General features: G+C 37.5%; 1 protein-coding gene across 3 annotated transcripts in view; it reads left to right on the forward strand.

Annotated features, from left to right (window-relative positions):
* Window positions 1-20,024, forward strand: part of LOC139971644 (thiosulfate transporter TsuA-like) — a 34,888-nt gene that overhangs the window by 13,476 nt on the left and 1,388 nt on the right. Inside the window, exons 1-8 of one of the 3 annotated variants that reach the window (XM_071978298.1) lie at window positions 2,276-2,432; window positions 13,006-13,291; window positions 14,806-15,047; window positions 15,458-15,506; window positions 17,379-17,481; window positions 18,110-18,288; window positions 18,451-18,620; window positions 19,729-19,880. In XM_071978298.1, the coding sequence (XP_071834399.1) occupies window positions 13,045-13,291; window positions 14,806-15,047; window positions 15,458-15,506; window positions 17,379-17,481; window positions 18,110-18,288; window positions 18,451-18,620; window positions 19,729-19,880 (1,142 nt within the window). In that variant the 5' untranslated portion in view covers window positions 2,276-2,432; window positions 13,006-13,044. Of the gene's footprint in view, window positions 1-2,275; window positions 2,433-5,785; window positions 6,001-13,005; window positions 13,292-14,805; window positions 15,048-15,457; window positions 15,507-17,378; window positions 17,482-18,109; window positions 18,289-18,450; window positions 18,621-19,728; window positions 19,881-20,024 lie in introns of those variants that run through there. The other 2 variants (XM_071978300.1, XM_071978299.1) reach the window with 2 other exon arrangements.

Genomic DNA, 20,024 nt, shown 5'->3' on the forward strand with positions numbered 1-20,024 from the left:
TGATTTCGGTTCAGTTTGATCAAGTTTAAAATGTATAGGCCTATAACTTTGCAAATATCGCGCATATACACTTTAAGCCAAGTCAAAATTAATCATATAGGCCAATCATGGGCTTTTCCCCTAGGGGGACACAATGTCATTTTTTTTTATTCTCCTGCTCAGAGCTATATTAGTCTCTGGTCTATAGATCGATGTTGATATTCATATATGGCCATTTGAGGCCTTTCAAAGGTTACATCGTAAACCAAAAGTACCACTTAGATACAGCCATGAATCGTCCCACTGTGGCATTAACATCAGTTTTTGTGTCAAACTTTTGATAAACTACAAACAACAATAACACAAAAGTTCTTTAGCCGCAGAACATTTTTTTCCTTCATGTTTTGTTCTTGTATATATGTTATTAAATGGTATATACTTCACCCATGTATGCATTACATGTTTCAATATGTGTTGGTTGTCAACGTTACAGAGTATACATTTATTTATCATGCATGCGGTCATTACATAGGAAGGTATATCATGCTTGAACATTCCATTACAAGGATACATAATGGCTGGTGAATAAACGGGGGGGGGGGGGGGTCAAAGACTATTAGTATTTTAATGAATTCCTTTTACTAATTCGAATTTCTTTTTTCTCGCCACGATAATGCCTTTAATTGTCTTATTAGAAATATGTCATCATCAATTAACACTGAAAGACACCACCACAGAACATAAATGAAATAAAAAATGAATGAAAAGAAAAAACCTCGCAATTTCTTTAAAAAACGGACCTCGTCCGATCCATTATTACAAGTATTAAATTGTCATTTTCATGATCTCTTCACGACGAAATATGTGTACGTTACGCATAGGCGTACGTGACCATTTCAGATTGGGGGGGGGGCAGAAACTTTTGTGCCCGAAAGTTCCCGTGACACTATCTAAACGGAGCGCCACCATAATTTGGCGCGTAGCGTTACAGATTTTTTTTGGCAAAAAATGTCTCTCAGATTGCCGGAAATGGCACTTCTGAGGCCTTTCAAATTGCATCTAAACATTCTTTATTTTATAATCTCACGTTTTAGAAATTTACACTTCCCCAAAAATTTGGTAAATTAGAAGAAGAAAAAATGGTAACATCACTTTGAAGGGGAAAAATAGGACAGTATTTTATTTTAACACAGTACTCAGCTACTTCCAGAAAAACCTACATTGCTCAACGACACGTAGGCGGGATAATGTCGCTGTGTCGGGTGAGACTGCAATTTGTCTCACAAAAAAGTATAAAATATAACAAAGAATATGATATACCTGTACTTCTAGGCTTGTAGCCCCCCCCCCCCCACCATCCATGAAAAAGAAAATGTTTCTTATATACACTCATGTCGGGGATGTCCAGGTATACAGTTGACTAGTTAGAACAAAATATTTACTGCGGTTTTTCTGTGGCCAAAGATGTCGATAATCTTTTTCATCTCGTGTGATAAGACTGTGTTGGTGGTCTGCCTTTCTATGCTTAGTATTGCTAAATTCAAAACGCTCTCCACGGAATTGTCGGGCAATAATTTGGAAAAGATTCGGGCAAGCTACTGAATATTTATATAAATTTGTTCTTTTTTCTCCTCTTATGCTGCCCGATTTTTTCAGGACTTTTGCCCGAATTTCTTGTCCTCTGGTAATTTGGGGGGGGGCAGTCTGCCCCTGCCCCCGCCTCGTACGCCTATGACGTTACGTCAACCGATACCTTGAATTATATGCAGCTTTTTCTTCAAAATTAAATAGCATATTTCTACCCCCCCCCCCCACACACACCTCTCTTCCCCTCCAACACGAAAACAGTTTTCTAGGTTAAATTCGATCGAAATTATAGGTTAAAAATAACTTCGGGTTGAAGGTGTCTTTGGTTAGCTGCGATAAGTCGAAACGAACATATGTTTACAACCGTAGACGGTCACCTGAAATCGATGTCGTCAAGGCTGCATATCTCTGGTACTAGTTGGGAGGGGGGGGGGGGGGTTGATCTACACTACATTGTAATTAGTAGTTGTAGACATTTTGTCGTGGTCTATCAAATTATAGCCTTCTTCGAAGCCGTCCTTCATGTCACAGACCGCATTCTATTGACAGTCGATATAAAGTCTTTCATAGTCTCATAGGCCTATTCAAAGATTTGTAAAGCAAGGACAAAGTTATTCAAATTGGAACAAGTTGAAAATAAGCACAGACGGTCTATAATCACCAACACACAGTTTTCTTGGAAACAAAGTGCCCTGGAAATTATAGAGGGTAATATTTTAGAGGTGACTGCCAGGGATTAATCCAATATTTTATCTTATATGAAAAAAAGGTTATAAACTGGGAAACTATACATGTAGAATGCTTTCGTTGGTCAATACGTCGAACAATTTGATACAAACATCGGTGGTAGACGCATCATCACAAAGGTATGTTTCGATCTGGTTCTTTTTATAATAATAAGCATCAGCATTATTATTATTATTATTGTCAGCAGTTCATTTTTTGTTATCATTATCGTCATCACCGTCGTCCACGGTATTGCCTATGCTGTCGTTGACGTTACCATTATCTCTATATATCGCTATCACGCGTATACCGTTAAATTGCAGGTATCACTTTCGTTACCATTTTGGTCATCATTATATCTTTATCATAATATTTTAATCGTTAACGGTATTGCTATGTTTGTTGGTGACGTCATCGTCATCATTATCGTAACATTTTTCGGTATCGCCTTCCTTCATCCATGGCTACCGTTATCTTTATCGGTCATCACTGTCGCTAGCGTTCTCGACAACTGCATGGTTGATATTTCTTTACGATTATCACTAGCGATATCGTCACTGTCTTCGCCATCGTTGTCGTTACTGCTGTCGCTGTCGTTTTCTTTATCGTTATCGCTACTGTTGCCGCTGTTGCTATACCGCTGTCGTTGTCGATACGGTTTCCGTGTTCATCCTCATTATGATACCACTATAGTATTATCATCATCTTCCCTGTCATCGTCCTCACCATCGGCGTTGGTGTTGCCGTACGTTCATTTGTGGTTACAAATGGAGCAAGCGGTAGTAAGACTGTATTTTCACTACTTATTGCTAATTTAATCAAACATTGCGAGTAGTACACAAACAACAATGTTGCAATTGATTCATCTATAACATAGCGTACCTCTTAAAATGAACATGCAAGAGTAAATCTGAAATGCTCGACTTGTTTCTTCCATAATTTTGAAGGCAACATTGCCAAAACGACTATTCTGAGGCTAATTATGTAGCTTAGTAATATACATATAAAGGGGGGGGGGGGGGAGGGCAGCTTTGAGCGTCTTTTTTAGATCACTTATATAGTATACAGGGTCTAAACATCATATACTTACTCATTTAGATGTCGTTATAGTTGTTACTGGCAATTTTGATTTTGTTTTTTCGACACATGGGTGTTGTTGACACTCAGAAGCAGATTTTCTGGGAGGAAAGCAGGATCGAAGGGATGGTTTCTCTTTTAGAAACGATTTCTACTTATTTTTAAAACCACGAAAAATGCTTTCAGTTTACATAAAGAAAATTATTATATGTATACAACATTGTAAAAGCACGGTATCTTCTGTGAAGATTCTAAACTTGAAACGCTGTTTTCGTTACAGCTCATTGGATAGTAATTGTTTGTGGAGAACAATATAGAAATTGTAGGCCTATTCTATTTCTATAAGAATATAATATCACCTGACATATTTTAATAAATAAATAAATATTTTTATCTTGGGCAAGAAATTTAAATGAGCAAGAAACAAATACCTTAAAATCATGCGACCGTGTATATAGTTGTCAACTGTGCAACGATAAAATAGTCATTTGGTTTTATTCACTTCTATGTAAATCCAAATTGGTTGCTGATTTTGAAGCTATATTGTTCTTTCTTGAATCGTATTGAGAACTGCCGTGTAGCTTCTTCCACCCCCTCCCTAATTCACCCAATCGGAAGCCCTCTGGATGCCTCCTGGACCCCATGCCGAACTAGCCCCTCGCTCAAGTTCCATTTTATCTACGTACTGTGACTTCCTACGCCAACCCAAACCGCCCCCCCCCCCCCCTTCGCCGTCCCTCTAACAAAATTTCGTTCTCATTCTCATTCTTATTCATCCTCTCTTTAGTCCAAACTGTCTGGTCATGCCTCTGTCTGAGCGTGGCGTATATACGTGTAACGATTTGGATCATGTTAACACTCATATTTCACATGAATATAACTATTGTCTTACGGAGCTTTTAAGAGAGCACTTGTCTGCTTCAGGCTTGTTTCAAAAGTTTGACTCTGGAGAAAACAGGTGGAGAAAAGACAATTTTCCAGTTTTTATTCTTCTATTTTTTTCAATTCTTTTTTTTGTTTTGCAATTAAATAAAAGAGCTATCAAATGTGAATTTATTTAACTTTAATATATTTGTCATTCGCGAGTAATAATTTCTAACATTCCTGCTTCTAAATCTTGACTCTGAGGAAACAGGTGGACAAAGAAAAGAGAGTGACTTATTGAAATGTTTCATAATAATATTAACTGCTGCAATGTAACTTAGGTGGCAGATACTTGATACTAGGTCAGAATTCCCCCTCCCCCCCTAACCGCCCCTCTCACATTATGTGTACTAGTAAATGCCATATAATATTAGAACCCGCACGCGTATATTTCATATTCTATTTATAGCATAGTTCAAACGTGCGCATGCACGGAGGTAAATCGATGTCAGTCAGTGAGTTCGGGTTTGATTCCCAGGGTCCTGTTTAATGCCCTGCGCGGTTCGATAAGCACTTTGGAATCTGCATCTATACGGAATAGCGCACACGGTTCGAGCAGGGAGTTGTTATGGAACCATAATAACTCCCTGGTTCGAGCTGTTTTTCGGTGAATATGCTATTAATCGCCCATCTGAAATGACAGCAAAAAACAACACAAATTTAAAAAAAAAATATTATCACGATATTTTCATTATTTTGTCCCGGTAAAAATGCAAATCATTCAACGTGTCTTATTGAAATTGTTAACTTGATCTTTATATATATATATATTTATATATAAATATATATATATATATATATATATATGTAAAGCTGTGATATAAATGAATAATTTTGAATTATTTGGTCAAAAGGGCAGCTAAGATTGAGGTGAATTAAGCAGCCACATTAGTGTTTTCCTGTTACGGCACACAATGCACTGTTCCCTTGAAAAAAAAGAGCACTAAGTTTGTAATTTAGCGATGTTTGTTTTTGTCCAGGTTATCATGTCTACTGGAGTATGCCCAAAAGAACAGATTAATGGGGAAAAATGATCAAAACAAACAATAGATATTGTATGTCAGCTTCTTGATCCCGCTAGGTGCAACAGTTTTTTTTGGTTTGTTTTCGGTCATCTTTTTCTTCGTGTAACTATTTAGGGTCGTTCCTAGTTCTATAAACAACAGCTGAAGGCAATAGTTCATTCACTAAAGCCATTGAGATTCTTTTCAGGAAATTTATTTTAAAGCACAGGAATCTCTTTATATAAGTACCATATTGTTTTGCCATTGTTATATCATAAGAAAAGGACAAATATGCCGGCTATACAGACACTTACCTGTAGGCGCCTTGGCATTGATCACATATAATATATGTAAGCTAAAAGGCTGATAGACCCCTGCCACAAAATGAAGGAACGTGCTTGCTATTCATGCCGACGCATGCGTAGTAATACAAACATGGGTGGTGAATAAAGTTTGGGACAGGCCACTTCAGGTTTTTATATGTTATGACGATGGCAACGTTTCTTTTTGTTTAACGATCTTTCAACAAATTGCCCAATTGATCTTTTACATTCAGGTCAAAAAACAAAGACTTTATGACTAGTAAATAAAACCACGCCGCAATATTTATTTCACATCAAACCAGTTCACCTCAAACATTCCACTGTATAAAGTTGCCGCCTGTCTTTCGTGAAACACTCGCCAACAGACATCATCACATAAAGTAAGTTTCGGCTTTTATATTTATTTATTTTATTCTTTCGAAATTTGACATACCTGCATGAATTATGATTTTAAGGTGACTGAATATGTGTTCAAGAAGGTTTATAACGGTGAACAATAACGGGGGCTGCAATATACATTATTTATCCATATTTTTTATTGATTTAAGAAAAAATTAAAGAAGGTAGGGCATGGAAATTGCACAGTCGATGACTCCTCATTTCAATCAACTTATTTCTTTTTTATATAACGCTATTCTTTATCAATACATTATAACAGAACAAGTTTCTAACTTTCTATGCAAATATTCTGTGTGCCTATATGCGATATACATACAGAGAAGCGCAGGCTAAAACAAATACACTTTCAGTGGTCTCAATTAATGAGTGTATACGATAAGTCTGATTATATAATTTCCTTAATGTTTTGTTATTTACAAAAACAAAAGCAAAACACACACACATACACACTAGTATCTGATAAATATAACAATGGTTGTCTCGTTTCACCGTATCACTTGCCGTTTCATAGAATTGCTCGTTATTTTGAGTTCGTCAATATTGGGGAGGGGCATCGGCGACAATTAGCGTTTTTCTTCATTTTTTATCAAGTGTAAAGCAACGTTCTTCTTGGAGGAGTTTATAGCTCGCCGTCTTGTATTCTCAGTTTTGTTTTATTTTGTATTTAAAGCAAAGTTTGTTTTCATTTTAAATTTTTCTTTGAAAAGTGAAACTGTATACTTTTTCCAGGGTTTCCGTATCTATTTAATGACATTATTGAAACAAAAACAGTACTTTTTTATTCAATTGGTTTCGGAAGGTGGAAATATGCGTATTATCAATTTCTATTTTTAAAGGTTAAAAAATCATTAAAACGATGAAGCAAAACTCAACAAACAAATATCGTCTTAGTTTCAATTTGCATAGTTTCAGTAATAATTAAACGTGGCGTTCTAGTTTCACGACACATGTCGGTTTCATGTGTATGGCTTTTCCCATCGCCCACATAAACCTTATACTACACACCACAACATGAATCGAGAAATTTTAAATTGCGTTATTTTGCATTTTACCTATATCAACCATCCTCATTGAAATGTGATCAATTTAGAGATTTTTATAACCTTTTGTCGGTAGAATAGCCAAAAGTAAAATATAACTTGAAGGTTTGAACTATTTTAGGTATAATCTTATAAGTTTAGAACCAGTGCTCACAAGGTCGATCGAATAAAGATATCTATGTATATACAAAGAGAAAATAAAATATAAAGATAATTTATAGATGAAGGTGGAAGGCATACTTCATCTTTCTTCGAAGAATTTAAGTTGACCAACTTATGAATATTGACTAAATTATTTATTTTAAAAATAAAGAACCTTGCCAAAAATGAAAAATATCCCAAGGATTTGACCTCGCGAAGCGTGACAAATACTCTATTTTATACCAGTTTTATTGGTTTGATTGGTGCTGACACCGGTCAAACGCGAGGAGGGGAGCGGGGGGGGGGGTCTACTCCTTCATCCTTCACTTGCGATTGATTCGTCGGAGCAACGTTCTCATTACTAATAATACTTTTAGGGGGGTGCTTTAATTCCCTTTCCCCACCCCCAAAAAATTACCACGCTTTTAATCAGTACCGCTATCCCATAATAGTCTCCGTCAAGTTGCATGCCATGCATGGCTAGTTCTTTTACAGCCACCAGAGACTTTGGTCTAATCTGAATTTGCAATCCGATCAGAATTAGCTATCATACTTATTTTATGTAAGTAGCGGTCCTACAGTTTATATACTTGTAATTCAACTTGTTATCTTTTATCGATAATTTTGAATGAAATTTGAGTGAAGAATTGAGAAGAACATAAATACTGGTAGAAATGGATTAAACTTTGGAAATTGCAATTGTGTTCCGGCTCGAAGTAGGCATTTCTTTAGGTTATGTAACCTAACATTTCATCGACTGATCTGTATAGTTTGTACCCACTATACACCCGGTGGCTCTGCATGCCGGGGAGTCCCATCCCGTTATATACATTAAAAATAAAGAACATTTTAAGGTATACTTTTCTGCTATATGATGCACCTGTAAATTTCTTGAACGGTATAACGAGTCTGCCACTGTTAGTATACTAGGTAACGAACGAATGGTTAACACAAAACTGTATCAAATCAATGCATGCCCATATCAGTTTATTTTTAATATTAAAGTCAGTATTTTGCAGCGTTGGGTTTACATGTTGTATATAGCTTGGTCTCATTTAGAAGTCAAATGTGCTTTCTGAGGCATATAAAGACTATTAATTAGGTCTGTAACTAGCTCCAAACGCAAATTTGTACTTATATATAGGCTACTCGCGAGTTGGGAATGAGTTTGAAAAGGGGCGTACACGCGTAGCAGTGGTCTAATTCTTCTCTAGCTCTGTAAAATATCCCCCTTCTGACGATTGGAGGTACGCCATTGCCCCCTGCACCCCTCCCTCTTGCGCACGCGACTGAGCCATAGCCTACATTCGGGTCATAGACCACAAGCTGGTCATATGCCACACGCTGGCCATAGGCCACACGCTGGTGATAGGCCAAACGCTGGTGATAGGCCACACGCTGATCATAGGCCACACGCTGGTCATAGGCCACACGCTGGTCATAGGCCACACGCTGCAAGGTGATATGGCCACACGTTGCAATCACTGGCGGATCCAGGGCCTTTGTTTGGGAGGGGCCAAAGTGGCATTAGAGTGATATGGGGGAGGGGTGTAAGGGGAGGGGGTGCCCCCTCCCCTTTGGAAAATTTCCATTGCTGAATGCCCTCAGATGCAATTTGGTGCGACAAAAGTGTACAATGGTGATGTTAATTTACTTCTAAAAAAAAATGTTTTCCATGTGTAATTTTCTAAAATATTTATAAAACAAAGTTGGGATCATCTTTCTCAAGAAATTTTATTTCTCATAGGTTATAAATTTCTTACAACCAGCCTGTAACTGCAAAATGGTGTTAAACTGTAAATCCTCATGCTCATACATTTACATAGCTCCCAACTCTTGAGAAGGCAAATGCTGGTCCATGCCACGAATCGCCGTCCTGGGGGAGGGGTATAAGGGGAGGGGGTGTCCCCCTCCCCTTTTGAATTTTTTTGGAATCCTGGTGATGCCTACATGTAAAATGGTGGCACTTAGAAAGGCTTTTGTCACCCAAAATTTTCTGAGAAATATACATTTTTTTGTGTGTAAAATCAATAAATTGAATAGTAGGTGATAATTCATTCTTTCCCGTGGCATGAAAATGTTCGCTGCTCACCCCAATGAAAAGAATTATAGGCTAATTTGAGGTTCAAATGATGCTGTAAAGGAGGTTTTATACTCTATTATGCTAAATGCTAAAGAAATGATGGTTGCTAAGTCAAAATTTGATGCAAATTTTTTTATGTATACTTGACAATTACAATGCGGTTTTTTTCGGACGCTTGTGCGGGTCAGCGGGTTTGGGTGTTAGAAAGCGGGTCTAATTCCCGCGAATTGCGGGTCAGTTGGGAGCTCTGCATTTAATTTTAAACCAGAAAACGAAAAGGTTTAGACTAGTCTACCACTGCTATTCCTCTCGATTTTTTAATTTCCAATCATATGATTTAGCGGATGTTCGGAAACACTTTTTGGCTCACCTTTGGGGGGGCCATGGCCCCCCTTGGCCCCCCCCCCCTTGGATCCGCCAGTGGTTGCAATTGCACAACACATATACGTGCGTTTTTTTTCGTTTCTGTAATTAGTGGGTTGAAGCATTACAAATGTTAATTTTATGCTGTATTTAACCATCATATATTTCAACGGGAACATAGTACGCTTTTGCTAGAATGCTATACAACTCTCGTCTGCCTGACTTTACACATAAGTTCATAGCATAATATTTGGTATTAACCTAAAAAAAAATGATGCCTGTTTTTTATTTTTTTTTAATATTCCATCCATTTAGATATCCCAGAGAATGATTGCCAAAACACACTACTTTTTTTCCATGAAATTAGGAAAGATGCTTTGATTTCACCCATTTCATTTTTAATCATGCAACCTTGGTTTTAAATATGGACATCATCTTGAAAGTGCCCTCGTCATACTTTAGGCCTCACACTAATTATTACCATATAACAGTACACGTAACAACAACACCATTAATCTAGGACAGTTCAATCGGCAAAGCTGCGTGGAGGTGTTCCATTCTTTCAGGGTTGCACCCTATGAGGTCTAGCAAAATTATTTGCTACCTATTTTTTTTTACAATTTCCTGTTTTAAAGCCACGCTAGAAGGACGATATTTGTTGATACTAACCGGGGCATTAGATCATCTTTCAACTCACAGGCAGCTATCGTCATAATTTTATTTTATTGCTATTATAGTCAAAAACTTGAACTCGCAAGATTTGAGTCAATTTGCCGCTGGTTAAATACTGATTTAAGGGACATACATTATCAACCTTTGCAGGGGTATACACATGGTTCTCATAATTTGTTTCTGGACCTATCGCGAGTTCCCGATTATGTTCTGTTGCGGGACTTCTATTCGTCAAGAGGAGATTAAGATATTTGTACTACTGACATCAATTATATAGTCATGCCGTCTCCTGAGTATAAGGGCAACATCGGTTATGATCAAATTCAGGTTGGTTTAGCCTGTGTGGGCACTAATCAACATTTACATGGTGCTGCTAAGGTATAACGTTGGTACTTCAGTGTCTATTGAGGTAGAAGGGTGGGTGACTTAATTGATAGCCCCCTACAACTAGTTTTTGAAAGTAGAATCATTCAGAATCATTATCAAAATATATTCATGGCTTTCGCACTGAATTGAAATATTAATACAACATAATGTACAAATACCGAAATATCTAGACCTACAATTTAACGTCTTTTCAGCCCCCCCCCCCCCCTCATCACATCCAAAACTCACACTCTACCTCCATTTTCAACTCTTTTAAAGGAATTTTCAGTTACGCACCTCCTATAGCATGTAAGTATCAAACTGAAGTTTATCTCAAATAGTATTGCAGACTCGAGTTCTCTCAATGCTATGAACTCAGCAATGTTTTCTCTTCCAACTCTCGCCAAACGACCTGCCTAAGCTGATAACTTGCTGCTGTTCCTTAGGATACGACTCCCTCCCTCTGTAAATACCCGCAACAGAGGTGAGGTGAGAAAACAGTTACAATGTGGGAATGAACCACACAGAGATAATTAGTGAATACGTTCCGAAATTAAACTATTGAGAATGATGATATCCGCTTAAAAGAGACTCATTTATCTTATCAAGGATGTAGCAGTATCGTTAAGGATATCGTCTATATCGAAATATCGAGAGAAAAAACCGATCTGCGGTCTCCTTGATTTCTTTACTGCAATCTTTCATTAATAATCTATTTGTTATGTATTGTCAAAACTGAACTTTTCCTCGTTGTTTCGTAGACTGCTCATATTATATCCAGGGACCTATACGTGTCAAATAGACATGTTTTTAAGTGTCCATGACTTTACCGACTGACAAAGTGATGACCTGCTGCTATATAATCACTTCAAGAACAACCTATTTTATCTTCATTCATACTGGTACATGTCTTCTCACATTATGAAGAAAGGTTTCTTCACGCTGTCACGGCCAATCACCCACCAGCCCCTGACTGAAAGTTTAGAACAATATTTTATCCTTTTTCTTATTTAATTTTCTCTTGTGACCTTAACATCTTGTTTCTCGGGGTTTGTGTCTCAAAAAATTAAAAGAGTCTTAAAAAAAGAAAGAAAAAAAAAAAGAAGAAACGTGAAGTGACTATGAGTCAAGTATTTGGGTTATTTATTGATTTATTAGTATGTGTGTGTGTGTGTTTGTGTTTGTGCAGTTATTCATAATTTGCAAGGTTGCATTCAACTGTCAGGAAGACGAATAGTGTACACGGTTATCGTCAATTCATTATACACGTGTTATCTGGAATGAATTTCGGTATATCATATTTTGTTGGGACAGGTTTAAAACTATACTGTAAAACAGATCAACAATGGAAGCAATGAGTTACATATTATAGATAACATTTTATAAAAGAGATAATATAATTAGCACTAGACAGGGATTCGAATCAATGACCTCATGAAATATAACTCCTGAACCTCGAAAGATACAATAATTATAAAAATATAAAATATAAATATAAAATAAAAATCCAGTGACCATACTAGCCCTCGAGAAACAAACACTGCCGGGTATGAGAACAGGCATCCGTTTGACGTGTTTCACGTTTGTACATTTTCTGTTGCTAATGTATAATTACTGCGTCAAATGTAGAGTGTAAGTCTTCTTGTCGAACGATCAACATCCTCTCGACAAATTGACATGTCGGTTTTGGAGTAAGGACATTCCAATTATCGAATTTTACTTAAGTAGAATTGTATTCTACTTAAGTTAAATAGAGGCCAATATTGTCGAATTCACTTAAGTAAATTCAATTCTACTTACGTAAATTTGGATTCTACTTACGTAAATTCAATTCTACTTAAGTGAAATGGTATTTCACGTCAGTGAAATGGAATTCCACTCAAGTCGAATTCTATTCCACTTAAGTCGAATTCAATTCTACTAAAGTGGAATTGTATTACACCTAAGTAAAACAGGCCACATATTTTACTTACGTAGAATTCAATTTCTCTTAAGTAGATTCAATTTCACTTGAGTAATATATGTCATATATTCCACTTGAATTAAAATGCCATTTCACTTAAGTAGAATTCAATTAAACTTAAGTGAAATTATAATAAACAATGTGGAAGAATATTTTCTACTGTTTATGGTTGCACCGCATTTAAACATGTTATATATTTATGTCATGTACATTAATTTTTGGCTGTTGTAATATCTGGTCCGCCTTTGAGTGTGTTTGTAGAGGGGGGGGTGGCCTCTTTATTTGTTTCTTGAAGTGGGACGTTTTGTCTCATTTCTTTCATTAATAAAATGTTCACATTTTTCATTATCGTTTGCAGGAGATTCCGGATTAAAAAATTAATAATTAAACCATTAATATGGAGACCACGAACAATGGCGATATGAACATGAATGTGCTTCAAAGGAAACATGACGTCAGAGACATGAAGATGGACGATAACGGAAATGGATTCGCATATCTCAATGGTAATGTGGATACCAATCACAGAGATGACCGTAAGCCCGCAGAAATAGAGGGCGTTTTACCAGCATCCATGTTTAGCCAGGTATTTACCTGTTGCTTAGCTGGGATCACATTCGGGTTTGTGCTGGAGAAAGGTAGAGGTGAGTTTGGGTCCACGAAAACCAGATTTGATGTTTTTTTTACAGGCATGTCTAGTAAAGTTGTCTGCCATTTATAGCCTCGCCCAGTGGAACGATCCCCAAGAGTTAATCGTCAGTTTAGTGTTGTCGTTCCCACAGGTGCAATGTAATGTATGTTGCGCATCTTATACCAGATGTTATTAAGTGCGCCGAGGATGAACCTATAGAACAAAAACGTGTCGGCACGTGGTATGTTTTCGCATAAAGACAATGAACCCTTGTCATCCACCCGATGCACATAGATCCATAAAATGATATTGCATCGCAATAATCTATATATAACATCCACTATAATATTGTTGTGTATAATATAACATTGGATAATGATATATTATGATAACAATTATATTGTTATTTTTTTAATATTACAGTACAATAATATTGTATACTAGCATGTGAATCGACTGTCTTATCAGACAAAAGTAGAAGACGAAATATTTCTTTTGTAAACAATCAGAAGTGGGATTGGTTCAAAGAGAGAAGAATTCAAATTGAAGGACTTTATCCTCTCCTCACCCTGTGTCTGTAAAAGAAAGGATTCATGTTTGGTTTCCCGAAAGGGAAAACTTTGGAGTCACTCTTACCAACCCTGCAAAATTGTGAGGGGGGGCACGGATTGCAAAGTCGGCAAAAGACTATAACGCGGATCGCAAAGTCGGTAATTACTATTAAGGCTAGATTCGTCCGACATGACAGCATATAGAAACGTTGTACTCAAAGCCGAAGCCAAAGTGATTTAATCAGGTCACACATCCGGAGTCGGTGCATGCTAAATTCTTCAATACCCCCCTTATTGCCTTTCATGGACACATTTCATACTTTAGTTTTGGTTTAGTTTTGTCTGACGATGAAGCATGTTCGCACAATCCGAAAAATGTCACTAATGTTTTAAATATAGTTTGAAACCAACGCAAGCAATCTTCGATGAGAGTTCTCCATGTGCGGATCACGTATCCAGTGGGTTGGATCGGTGCAGGGATGTTCACTCTCTCCCTTTCAACCTCCACACAAACATTCAAATGTAGTTATTAGCAATATCTATAGGCTATTTCAGACCATATAATTATAAACCTAATTTATAGTATAAATGTACATGAGAATATATACACCATTTGTCGACCTATATTACTCTCACTATACCTTGAGCAATGTACGTAGGATGGTTGAGAGTTAAAACGTGTAAGGTCCCCGAATACCCGATTAGTGCAAGGCTGGGGGACTTCTTTTTTCTCGCGGATAGAGAATCCTGTTCTCATCATAACATCATTATACAACCGACGCATAAACATTCTTAAAGATGAAAAAGTGAATGTCGCGGTCGTGAGAAAGCTGTCTATGAAATTACAGATGTATTAACATGACGTTTTTAGGATCGACTTACAAATCTATTTGACAAGAAAGGTAAGAAAGACACCCCCCCCCCCACCCCTCGCCCTCCGTTATTTTAACGTGTTCTCTGCATCCTCTTGTAACAGTGTTTGAGCCTATCATCATCCAGGACCAAATGACGTTTCACCGTAACGTTATGTTAAAGATGTTCCTAGGAGCAATAGCGGCCAGTCAGTTCAGCTTCGCCCTCCTGTCCCTCATTCCGAGTACTTCCAGTCGGGTCGCTCTCACTAGATTTACCTTCATGAAACGTATTGGAGAAAAGAGCGTAGCAAGCGCCGCAGTTGGCGGCTCGCTTCTCGGCGCGGGAATGGCAATAAGTGGAGCGGTAAGGCGACAAGTCATGTCAGTTTAAAGTTTGATTGTATGACACTTACTATGTCGATACATTGTCCGTGTGCAGTGTGCAGTGCGCAGTGTGCAGGTTTGGGTTCTTCGTACCATTTCCTCTTTCCCTGTGAGATTGTCAAGGGTATTCTTCTTATAAATTTTTGCCTATAAGGACTATGGACCAGTAGATATAGAAGACCGATGAACGTAACTAAGGGTCCATGTAAACTTTTTCTAAGGAGTTCAAGTATTTGAGAATTGTTTATATTTTTATATTTTTATCCGCGGTATTAAATATTTAAGGCAGTCATACCATGAATTGACCTTTCAAAGGTCTGTTGTGTATACACCGATATGAATGAAGTTCCCTTCATACTTACATATTAATGATTATTATCTAATTCCCAGTGTCCTGGACAAATCCTGATACAAATCGGTCATGGCATTCCAAACTCAGGTAAGCGACAATTCTTGGTTATGGAATAATACATTTTTCAATAATAAACATTCGGATAGTAGCTGAGGATGAGGATGGCCAAACACGCCATCTGTTAGATCGTAAAGTACACAAGATAAATACTGCTGTCGCTGCAAGCAATCAGTTTTGTTTCACGATCTATATAAGTGTATTATGATTTTATGCATTAACCAGTGAAAAAAAATAAGTTGATAAGTGAAAACCCACTGATTGCGCGCGGAGCTGCATATTTTTATAAGAGGGTTGCCGTGTCCGATGTTCGGCGTAAGTGGCATGTCATGTCAAGAAAAGAAACAAACTTTACTGCCCGCGAAACGCGCGAATAATTGCGTTGGCTTATGTTTGGGTTAGAAACAGGCATGATCGGCACAACGACGAATAATAATAATACATGGAAAATTAACCACGAGGGTATTGCGCGCGAATCGCGGATATTTCAAAGGAAACAGTTTTAGAAACGATTTTCTGGCATCTGGCAATCAAGATATAGTACACCGAGAAACATATTTTTCACGTGGTATCGTGCGTTGTGAAGCTTTGTTCTGGAACCCTTGATCTAAAAACAGAATGATAGGATGAGGTTATAGGATGTGGATTAAGTACACAAAAGGTTAGTTCATGACCGTAGTCACCGTACATAATATTAGGGCATCGACTACCCATGACTGTATTCAACAGATAATCAGACGGTGTGAACTTATATTTAATGACGCCCATGAGTTTAAACAACAAACTCCGTCTGGGACAGCGTGTGGCAAGTATGCCAATGATTCATGAAATGGTCTATATATAGACGAATATCCCTATGGATGTACAATAGTATAAGAGTGCGTTCATTCGATCTTCACCCATGGTTGACTGACGAGGACAATTTGATGAATTTCAAGATGGAGTCGACTATTGTTCCACAGTCGCGCTTGTAAAGCGGTAAATACGGTCGATAAAGTGCGCAGAACTTTCGTGATATTCGGATACAGTTTGTCAGTTCGGTCACTTGTGAGCTTTTTCAAGGTTCCGATACCGTATTTCGGTGAACCTCTTCATTATGGGTCTAAACCTACGCCATAATCGCACTTCTTGTTTGAATCAGGCAGGGTATACGGTACAGTTCAAACTTACAGTGATAGCTGTTCATCTTATACTCTCTGTCCACTTTTAGTGATTTGATTGCAATATTTTTTTTTGTCAATTTCAAAATTCAAATGTCATTTTTGTCCCGAAGCCGTCCAAATTCGTCAACAACTTTGGCCAAATTGTGAATTAAATTTTTATCTCGGGATGTTTTCCTTATGTATCGAAAATTCAGACAAGAGTCGTTGACGATTCCGGCTAGAAACGGGAACGCTTTGGGCAAGAATCGAACAGATTTCCTGCAAGCCACAGTGTAACAAAACCTTCGCAATAATTTTTCGTGTTTAATTTTAAATTGATATTGTGGGTTATAAATAGTCTAGTCATACCAGTTAATGACGATATTCACGTCGTGCACGATTCATATTTGCAAAGAAGGCTATACGCACATATAGGTTGGTAATGGCATAATTTAAAATACATATTTAATGTGGGGTACCAGTCTCTTTGACTTTCAATACTGATCAACTGGAGTTAGGTTCATGTCACGGTGATTTCCTGTTATAATAGGGAAGTTAAAAATAAATGGCTGTCAAAGTAGTTATTAATTTCGCAGTGTAATTTAAATACGGTGTATATACCATTTACATATATGAAGTTCGTACTTTGAAATATGTTAGATTTGTACAATTGATTTTTTTTTTAATATGAGTGTAAACTATTTGTAGAATTTCAATCATTCTCACCTATCGTCCTGTATTCTGATTTGCATGGTTTTAGGTATAACTTTCTTTGGAGGTTGCTGTGGCGCACTTCTTTATGGTATAACTGAATCTTACGTCAGTGAGCGGACTCGCCCAACCAAATCTTACAAAGTCAAAAAGTAAGTGGTAAACATAATTAATGGGAGTCCTTTATTTTTCGACAATATTGATGGCGTGAAATGTTTACTTTAAGACGCTTGTTGTTAGACATGCGCAGTATCTATGTCATAATCTCTCTGAGACATCTTGTTTGAAAACGTGGTGACACCCAATGACGTCAGTAATAGTATGGCATAAATTAGGTTAAAGGTAATCAGTATAGCACTCGAACAGGATGAAAAAGTCACTTCTTGGTTACTAATAGCTTAATTGGGGGGGGGGGGGGAAGGCTCTATCTTTAATTGTTAAAAACATATGATTTATTGTTAGGATCACTTTATTCAATCATACCTTTAATTTAGTCTTGCCAAATGTAGGGGGAGGGGTGGAATGGGATGGGAGTGGGGCAGAACCTCCAAAGAAAATTTTTTTTGGGGGAAAACCTTAGGCAATGTTAGCAATTGCATTTGGTGGCAAAACCAATGACCTCTGACCCTTTCAGTGTATCGTATAATTTATTCATATTATTTAACTGAAACTATAATGTTCTACATGTATGTATAACTTAAAAGATACTATTTGAAGCGACATATCTCAAGGTTTTGCAGCAGTTATTAATATGCATGATGTCATTATTTTCATTTGCAGACTTGATGACGTCCTAGCTTTGCCGTTTGTGGTCTCTGTCATGCCAGTTACGGTGCTGTTGGTGGCAGCAATCTACGCGCTTGAGGTCATCGCCCCGTGGAAGACGGAACTTTATACACCGTACAACAGTAACGCAACATCTTTGTTGACTCTCAACGCTTGGCCTCCTTACCTGTCAGGTAACTTATGGTATATATATACTATACACAGCATACTCAATGCCCGCATTGACTTATACACTAAATCCTCAGAGTAATATGGACTCTGAGTCTTTCAATGTGTTTACCCTCTTTTACCCTCTTTCAAGGATCATAATGGGCCTTATGTGTCTTATTTTCCAGGTTCCTTGGTTGGATTTCTGCAGATTCCAATGGTTCTCGTTATGAATAAGCCGTTGGGCAGCAGCAGTAGCTACTGTACCATTTCATCGAGGGTCTTTCCCGCTAAAATGCTGCAAGTGATATCCCCTTACCTCTACAAGGCGAGGAGCGGTATGGCTAACTGGTGGCAGGTATATATATATATATATATTTCTATATATATATCATAAATATATACATACATACACACACACACACAATTGAACTACATTATTCAATCAGGAAGTTAATTAGACATCTGCCAGTTTCTACAGTTCATTTATAGATTCGAAGGTTTTAATTGGAAGGAATCGGTATGTGCCGAAATTAAATTGGCATCTCTCAATTTTTTCGCAATTTCTTTGGGAGGACTTTTCACATGTCAATACATAACGTTCGTGATCGACACAAATTGTCACAGTTTAGAGAAATCGAAACATGTCGAATGAAAGAGGCATTTGTCATCTTCTCGAAATCTCATTGGAGGACATACGGTAATTCAACGTAGCGTTGATATATTCATTGCTAAGTATATTTGTATATGTATTGTTATCTACGGCATGTACCACTGCCATGTATGACATAAAGGTGTCGCACCCTAATTAATTGCTCCATTGACATAAACACTAAATTGGTCACATTGCAAGGCCGCTAGAGCATAGATAGATGTTTTCAACTAACGTGTCCTACCCACCATATGATAGCTGATGGCTTGAGCTATCACAGCTCATTCAACTTTTGTCAGATATGAAGCTAACAGAGCTCAAAGTTGAGTGTAGTACTCCCCAACCCATCTTTCAGCTCTCGCTGCGGAATCTTCTTGTTTTACCCAAGATTTTCGATAATACATTAAATCACCTTAAGTCCTCCAGATTTTTAGACCATCAGAATAGTTTATTTCGTCATCTTTAACATCCAAGCATCAAAAAGAATGATGATGGCTCAGAAAATGCCAGAACAAAAATCAATTCGGTAGGCCACTATAGGGCTATTTTCTGACCATGCATGGTTCACCTTTCAGGCGGATGTGCACTACTCTTAATTGTGGTGCAATACTTGTAGGCATGAGCATTTCTCTGCAAGACATGTATAGGCTATAGCATTGTTATACAAGATATGTATAGCATACGCTATATGTATGACATATAACATATATGACGGAATATTTCATGCATTCAAGATAATAGCCTATAGGTAATCAGAAACTTGAAATTTGCGCAATATTCAGATTTTAGATATCTCATCCTTGTTTGCACGCAGGTGATCTACTTATCGTGTGCGGTTGGAGGTGCGTATTACTCCGCTTATCTTTCAGATAGCATAGCAACTGCACCCGGTACGTCAGCGCTGGCGTCCTTTACAGGTGGTATGGTTATGCTCTACGGGTCCCGGATGGCTGGCGGTTGTACATGGTGAGTCCATCGTTAGACTAAAATAAGCCAACATTTAATGGACTGTTTGTGTGGCGTGTGTTTGTTTCTTTTAACTACAAGACATAAGTAACATATAGATCATACGTGACTAAATACTGGAGTCTTCTTAGGTTTCGATAAAGA

Source organism: Apostichopus japonicus, chromosome 8 (assembly GCF_037975245.1).
Source record: "Apostichopus japonicus isolate 1M-3 chromosome 8, ASM3797524v1, whole genome shotgun sequence".
Lineage (NCBI taxonomy): Eukaryota > Metazoa > Echinodermata > Holothuroidea > Aspidochirotida > Stichopodidae > Apostichopus > Apostichopus japonicus.